Genomic DNA, 8333 nt, shown 5'->3' on the forward strand with positions numbered 1-8333 from the left:
AACAGAAGGGTGGCCTTTGGGAGTTGTTCAATACTTCAATCTTCTTTTAGCTATCTCTTATTTGATGAAAATTTTTCAGTATGTGAATATTGTAAAGAAAAATAGGGATGTTACCTCTAATGCTCATAAATGAGCATGTAAGGTCAGTACAAAATGGCTTTCTGTTATGGTTGTAGACAATATGTGTAAATTTATTCTGTTTTTTGTTAGTATGTTATGAATTTCGTTTGGAAAAAAAAAAAAAATATATATATATATATATATATGAAAAAGTTCTTTGAGTCGACTTGATAGAATGGAATCTCCCATGTCTCCCCCCTCCCCCACACACACATGCACTTATATCCATTTTCCTAAAGATCCATTATTTCAAGTGAAAATCACTTTTTTTTTTTCTTTTTTAATCCCTTATAGTTGTAGCTGGGGGTTCAGGTTTGGACCTCTCAATCTTTGGCCTTGAGTCAAGGTCAAGCTGGGTTAGGGTTGAATCCTCAAGCTGAACTCAACCTGAGGTTGAACCCAACCCTAATATTGACATTGATTTTATATAATGACCAATAGAGACCTTTTTTATTTAGGTGGGCTTTTTCCTACAACAAAGGTACTCTGCCCCCCGTCAAACCGTAAAACCTTCTGTACTGAGTTGGATGATTCCCCATAATAAAGGACACTGGCTTTCCTCTGATTTCTCTCAGTCGACACTCTTAACCCATTTATTTCTCAATACTTACATAATTCAATAACCAATCACATGTTAGATTTCTTATTAATCTCCTCCATTTCAATTAGTTAATGAATTCTCCATGGATATTGTAAGGCTAATTAGGGTTGGTCCGACCATACCCTGAGGGTAGGTCAGGGTTGGTTTTTTCTTTGCCTGAGTTAGAACTAAGTCGGGCCAGGCCTGAGCCTAATTAAAAGAACTCAGGGTTAGACTAGGGTTTTCAAAAGATTGGCCCAACTTGACTATGTTGCAGCCTTAATTGTAGGAACTAGGAATAGAAATAAAATTAGTTAAATCAAGAAAAAGGAAACTTTAACATGATAGTATAATCTTCTTAAATTATATATATATACAGAAAACTCTGTCATATTTAAAAAGTATGTTTTTAAATGTTTTCTTTTTATTCTAAAGAACTTGGTAAAAAATAAAGTAAACTATTAAAAAGCAGAATAAAATGTTTTGGAATTAATTATACTAAAATGTTAGGTAATAATTACAATGTATATATATATAATTACATTTTAATTCTATTTCTTTTTCTTTTTTGTTATTACTCTTAGTACCAATAGAAGGATATGATGATTCAATATAAATACTGGAAAGAATACTAAAAAGAAGAATAATCAATAACCCCTTACTCAGGTGTCTTGTAGTATCACTTCGTAAGGAAAAGGTCTTGGGTTCAGATCTGTCACATGCTTCAATATAGAATTTGTATAAATCAAAACTTTTGTGCAATTGCAACGCAGTTAATCTCAATCCCTACACAAGCAATAGTGATACAAGCGATGTTGGTGAGGATCCAAATTCTTTGTGGTTGGCTTATCTAGTTAATTTGGATTTTTATTTCATTGATATCTAGCGTGCATATAATAACTTCATGCATGAACCTTTCCCATAGGACCTCAAAAAGAATGACACGTATGGAACGACATTTTATAGAAGAAAAAAAAGTCACGTACAGAATTAGGAAACTTTTTTTTTTTTTCATGCCTATCATGGGAATTGTCAAACTTTGAATTTGGAGCATCTAATGTGAAGGGAACACGTGTTTTTATAAGTTGATGACTATAAGAAAAACCTCATGTGGAGACAAGTTTAATTTCCATTGGTGTGATAGATGTCTCAGTTTCTGTCGGTTTCAAACTTTAGGTTACTCTAATTCATTTCTCCTCTCTTAAAATCCTCTTCATCTCCATAGACCATATTACCCCAAGACATTATATATATATATATATATCTCATAACTCAAATGAAGAACTGATCACTGCAACTACTATGATGACTTCATCTTCTCCTTCATTTTTCCTTCCTAGTGATTACTACTCTACTACTTGGCCTTCTCCTCCTCAATCTTCTTCTGGTCTTCCTCCTCCTCCTCCTCCTCCTGATGATGATGATGATCAATCTCTTCCTTATCCTCCTTATGTCATCAGACCTTGCGGCGCTTGTAAAAGCCTCCGGCGACGATGCGCCCCAAGATGCATCCTGGCACCATACTTTCCTCCAAATCAACTTCTCAGGTTCATGGCTGTTCACAGAGTATTTGGAGCTAGCAATGTCATCAAATTCTTGCAGGAACTTCCAGAGAGCCAAAAAGCTGATGCCGTGGATTGCTTAGTCTACGAGGCGGCGGCGAGGATTAAAGATCCAGTTCATGGGTGTGCAGGTGAAGTTTTCCGATTGCAGAAGCTTGTAAGACAACTTCAGGTGCAGTTAGCTACTGCACAGTCCCAACTTCTCGATATTACACCATACCAACAGGAAAGCTTCTCATGTGATGACCACAATTCATTGATATGTATGAAGATGATGGAAGTTGGTCAAGCTCAACAACAACCCTTACTGGATGAAGACTTCATGTTAGGTACACAAAGTTACCAGATTTAGGGATGCTGCTCATGTGACGAGTCATTCTTTCCTTCCAATGCATAAATTGATTCTTGAAGGATGTAGAAATCAGTTGCTCTAAGATTAAGTTTTCCTTTGAACTGTGAATGTAACAAAGAAAAGAAAATGTTAAACCTGGAGGGCAGAGAGAGAGAGGGATTAGGATCATTGCTGAAGAGGTTCCAGGGTTTTGTGTCACTCTCTCTCTCTCTCTCTCTCCAATTTTCTCCCTCCTATTTTGTGTCTGTCTCTCTCCTCACTGGTACCTCTCACCTTCCGGGTGCTGGAGGGGATTCAAGTCCGAGAGAGAGGATGTTAATTGTTAAATAAGCAGAAGGTTAAGGGATTATGATCTTCGAGGAAGGCAAAGGTATTTATAAATTTAAATTGATATTGATTCTTGTAGTAGAACAATTCGTTGGTTTCATAACCTCCCTAAAAGAATTCAACAAGTATGAATGAAAGTGTATGATTTTGCAAAATTATTTCCATCAATCCCACCCAAATCTAGTCATGAAAATTTATTGGGAGATGGTTCTCTGAGTAAGCAGCATAGAGGAGTGCATCAATAAGATGTGATGAAATGATTTCTTACATGGGACTGTGGGGAGGCTATTGGATGTGACAAGGTGAGAAAGATGAAGAGAGGGTGCTATCGTCCCTTCCCTGACAGCTCAGAGAACCCTAATCATGTGGACCACATGCCCAAAGGACCCAAACAATGTCCCCCTCCTGAATTACCATTCCACCCCCTACAAAATGAAAATCTTGCTAATTAATGCCCTTGCAAATCCCCTCATTTGCCCCCTTGACGGTGCAAGGGGCATGCAAGTGTTCTTTTCTTTATTTCATCATCAATCCAAATCTAAATGAGTTGTCTTGTTCACAAACTAGCCAAATATGGTCGAATCAGTTGAATGAATAGGCCAATCTTTAAGTTACCCGCCGGGGAGGGGGGGGGGTTGTTTGTTGACTAGAGAGGAAGATGTTCAATAGGATCTAATCTTTAAGGGAAAAAAGGTTCTCTGATCAAGTGTCATATGATATTGCAACAACTTATATCTCTATCTCTCTCCTCTCTGCCCTCTATATATGAACCATTGTGTACCTCTCTTGCATATCCTGCCCCACATGCTTAGAGAACTCTTTCCCTAATCTTAATTGTAAATTTCTCAAAATGTGACTACCAAGGCCCCCAAGGAATGATAATTAGCAAGCAACATCTATGATTTGAGAGAGTGAGGTGTGCTTACCATTTTTTTTTTAATTAATGAATCAAAGTGTACTTAAAACCTGTTTATGCAAATTCACCTCTCTTATTAGGACCTTGTATAGGCTGGACCTACACTAGGTAATGGTGCTTTAAAGTTCAATACATATATAACAACATGATCTTTGGTATTCCCTCAGCTCGGTTGGAGAATTTGAACCATTCTTTCTATTTTTTTGGACTTGCACTGTATGTTTTTTTTTTTTTTTTTTTTTTAGTATCTAAGGTGTCAATTCCAAGCCTACACCGATAGGTTTGACCGAGCCCAACACATTTATGGCCCGACCTGGACCATCCCGATTAATAAACATGTCGGGCCTAAGCTCGGCTCGTTTATAAATATGTAGTACACGGTGCAAGGAGTAAGCCTGATGGCCTCCCAACAGGCCCGGCCCATTTACAAGCCCAAATCTGACTGACACTTTTAGCCCGACCATTTATATAAGTATTTAAATTTTTTTTTTTTTTTTTGGGATAGAATAGGGTATATTAATTTTTTTTTATCAAGTATTGACTAATTAAATGTAATATCTTTTCAAATTTGTTGATAATTTAATAAAATAAATTAAAGTATCTTAATCTAAGACAAGTAAAGACTGTTTAAGGCTTTATTGGTGCATTACCCCATTTAAGGGCCGATTATAGCCTGATTAGGGGAAGCCTGATTAAAGCTCAGAACCCGACAAAGCCCGACACGACACCAACCAAGACCGACTCATCCTTAAATAGGTAAGTCATGGTCCGAGGACATAGGCCTGTAGGCCCAGCTAGGCCCGATCAAGACCGGCCCGGCTCAATCGATTGACACCTCGTCTTTCTCCTCCCACAATAAGGGGCATATATATCATTTCATAGGAGGAAAGGAGAGAGTTAGACACCGGGATGTGCTAGCATATGATACGTAGTATAACAATTTGTAGTCCCACTTTTTTGCCCTTTTAGGATAATAAACTCTTTTTTTTTCTTTTTTTTCAATGAGAGTAAATGTTGACATTTCATGTGTATACTAGATGTAAAACATTAATATTTTGATAATGACATTATGTTAAATCAATTTTAAATTACTTTCTAAAACCCTCCTTTATCCAGACTTGAAATACATCTGGGATAAGACAAGGGGCAATCTAAATAATGCATCAAGTTTTGTAGTGGTGTCATTTAGACAATGGTTGGAGAACATGTTCATTACAAGTTTAGTGTGAAATATATTGAAATAAATTTAAATTGAAATTGAGAAATATCTCCTCCCCAAATATTTCTATTTAAATTGATTTCATTTCTTTGAAATTAGGTGCAAAAATCATACCAAACAGCCTGGATTGAAATAGCTCATTGGAATTGAAATTTAAATCATATCAAAAAGATGGCATTGATCAACCACATCATCATGGATCCAGATCCTCTCCAGGCCGGGGTGGCTGGTGGCTGATGGCTGGTGGCTGGAGAGGGACCAACTAGATACAAAATAGAAGAGAGAAAGTGAAATCTCTTGCTTCTCTCTCCTATTTTACTTTCTTTTTCTTGGTTAGTATCTTGTTGATCTCTCTTCACACACTCCCCCTCCCCTAGCTGAGAGGATCTGAATCCCATCATCACTCCACATGGTTGAAGTCACACATATAAAATGATTCTATTATCCTCATTGGAAAAAGAATGTGTCATATTAAAAGAGGAAAAAAAAAGTATGATTACAAATTATATGACACCTTAAGTGGTGTTGTGAATCCAGTGCATAGCGCACCAAAAAAAAAAAAATGTGTCAATAAAGTCCACTTATTTGCTTATACCATGGCGTATTAAATATATATTTTCTAATATTATAACACATTATTTGGGAGGGGGGAGAAGAAGAAAATCCCTGTTGTAAGCATTACTTACTGACTTGTTAGATGTGCTTGAGACTATTTTCTATCAAAATATTTTCATTTGCTTAATTGTTTGGTTGTTTTAACAAAACAAATAATGGTTTGCATTTCACATTCTCAAGATTGAATCGTTTATCACCAAAAGAAAATTTTAGTAAACATGTGAATAAACTAGCAAACCGATTGCTAACCGTTTAGAAACTAAATGGAATAAACCAAAATCGAAACCGTTTAAAACCGTGAAATCGAAACCGTTTAAATCCGTGAAATTAAAACCGTTTAAAAACCGTGGAAACCGAAACCGCTTACTAAATGGCTGTTGTTTCCAAAAGAGCAACCGTTTAGTAAATGGTGCGGGTATGGTTTCAGCCAAAATATATGTGAACCGAACCGAGCAGTTTAAACTGAAACCTAACCAATTAACACCCTTACCTTAAGTGGTGTCAAAAAGAAAATCCCTCACTTAAAAGAGATTGCACACTATTTATTTATTTATTTATTTATTTATTTATTTATTTATCTGTTAACCAAGGTGTCTGGGCCAGCTTACATGCACCTCGACTAATCCTCGGGGAGACTAGCGCAGCAACCCACCGCTACGGTCTCCACTTAAATCGGAGATGCACAGATGGGGAATCGAACCTAAGACTGTTCGCCTATCCACACAATCTTCAATTCGCCCTAACTATCTGGGCAACCCACGAATGGGTTAAAAAAGTAAAGTTAATATGAATGTAACTTTTCCAGAGGTGCCAAAAACCAAACATAGTCATTTAGACTAGACTGTTATGGCCCAACAATTGGTGGTTTCCTTCCATAGGTTATCAATAACATAATCTTGGTTTGCCAATTTGTTATGGTAAAAGTTTTTAACCAACCATGGTTACAACATGATTTTACGTTCTCATATTATGTAAGGTAACAAAAATACCTTACATAATTTGAGAGGGTAAAATATTGTAGTAACCATGGTTGATTAAAATGGAATTGTAATTTTACTTCTTTGCCCTTTTAGTAAACCATACTTCATCTTTTACCTTTGTTATACTCGAAAAAGTACAAAACAATGAGAGCCAATTATTTTGAAAACACTTTTTTTACCCCTAGCATAGATAACCTTTGATTCAGTTTGGTTGTAAGGGAAGTGAAGGCAAAATTTTGCATTTCCTATCAAATAGTTTTCACTTTCTAAGTAAATATTTGCATTTCCCTGACAACCAAACACCAAAAAGACCCTTCTTATAAAATATAGTTCACTTTCTAAGAAAACATATTTACATTTCCCTTGCAATCAAATGGAACATTTGCGAATAAGACAACGAGCAATCAAAAGAAAGTTACAACTTCTCAATTTACCACTTGGGCTATTAGATTGTACTTGACCTATCGAGGAAGGCCTTGGGCTTGTAGTCTAGAGTTTGAGACTCCGCCCACCACATAATGTCGTGTAGGCACTCCCACCCCAATTAGGGAGGGTCTCTTGGGTGTCCTAGATCTTCCAATAGCACAGCGGGTGAAATTAGCACAAGAAAAAAAAGGCACTAGTGTGGGTGCCAATGAAAAAACTCACAAAGGCATCAACATGAATGTCATTTTTTATTTTATAACAAGAGGAGCTAAATTTCACACTATCTTGTTTCTAGACGCAGGGACAATGCAGCCAGGGGCTTTCTTTTTCCATTATTTGTACATTAGGAGGGGGACATGGGAAAAAAATCGTCTGCAATTCTGATCTCGTACAATTCCGTGAAATACCACCTTCAGGGGGTGACACATATATTGATACCAATACAATGGTCCAGATCTGATTTAAATGCCTCTTCACTGATTTAATGTTTTATTAGTTGTACCAGATCTGGACCATTGTATTGGTATCAATGCACGTGTCACCCTCTGAAGATGGTATTGCACAGAATTGTACGAGATCGGAATTGCAGACGATTTCAACCTGGGGGACATGGGATCTGGGGGTGGTTATGGTTTTGGAAAGAGAGGGCAACTCATACCTTGGGAATCTGCCCCACTTATTATCATGTAAAATTAGGAGCCCAAAGGCCCATTTTCTTTTTGAGCCCATAGGGCTTGGGCCACATGTCTTGGTAGGGCCATATGTCTTGGTACCCAGATTCCAATCCAATGGCCCAATGGTTTCGGCTCATTCTCTACCCTTACAGCTGAGAGATCCACCACAAAATGGTAAACTTAAACTGAGTAATAGAGCATAAAATAAAGAAGGTCAATATTCAAAACAAACCCAACTAAGTTAAAGAAGGTCAAGACTCAAAACAAACCCAACTAAGTAACTAACCATGCACAATCGTTTGATTTCCCCCAACCTCATCCTGACCCTTCATTTCAAATTCAAATCCAAACAAATCGAGCCGTTAAAGGCCTCCTCCTTTATAAAAACCCTTTAAAGGGGCTAGACCCTCTCCTGCTCGGTGCCCTTCTCCGCTCGCTTCTCTCTTTCATCTGAGAAACAAACTGTCTCCTTGATCACCTCTTCTCACCGCCATGGCCAGAGTCAAGAAGCTCCCATTGCAGACTAGCACCTTCTGGCAAGACCATCTAAGAAGATCATTTC

The 8333-nt window shown here is 37.3% G+C and overlaps 1 protein-coding gene across 1 annotated transcript; it reads left to right on the forward strand.

Annotated features, from left to right (window-relative positions):
- The first annotated feature begins 1992 nt into the window (after positions 1–1992).
- Positions 1993–2977, forward strand: LOC122087923 (LOB domain-containing protein 1-like). The gene has a single exon (XM_042657061.1). It carries the CDS (start codon positions 2003–2005, stop codon positions 2612–2614), a length of 612 nt encoding a protein of 203 aa, XP_042512995.1. The 5' UTR covers positions 1993–2002; the 3' UTR covers positions 2615–2977.
- Positions 2978–8333: the final 5356 nt, after the last annotated feature.

This window comes from Macadamia integrifolia, chromosome 9 (assembly GCF_013358625.1).
Source record: "Macadamia integrifolia cultivar HAES 741 chromosome 9, SCU_Mint_v3, whole genome shotgun sequence".
Classification (NCBI taxonomy): domain Eukaryota; kingdom Viridiplantae; phylum Streptophyta; class Magnoliopsida; order Proteales; family Proteaceae; genus Macadamia; species Macadamia integrifolia.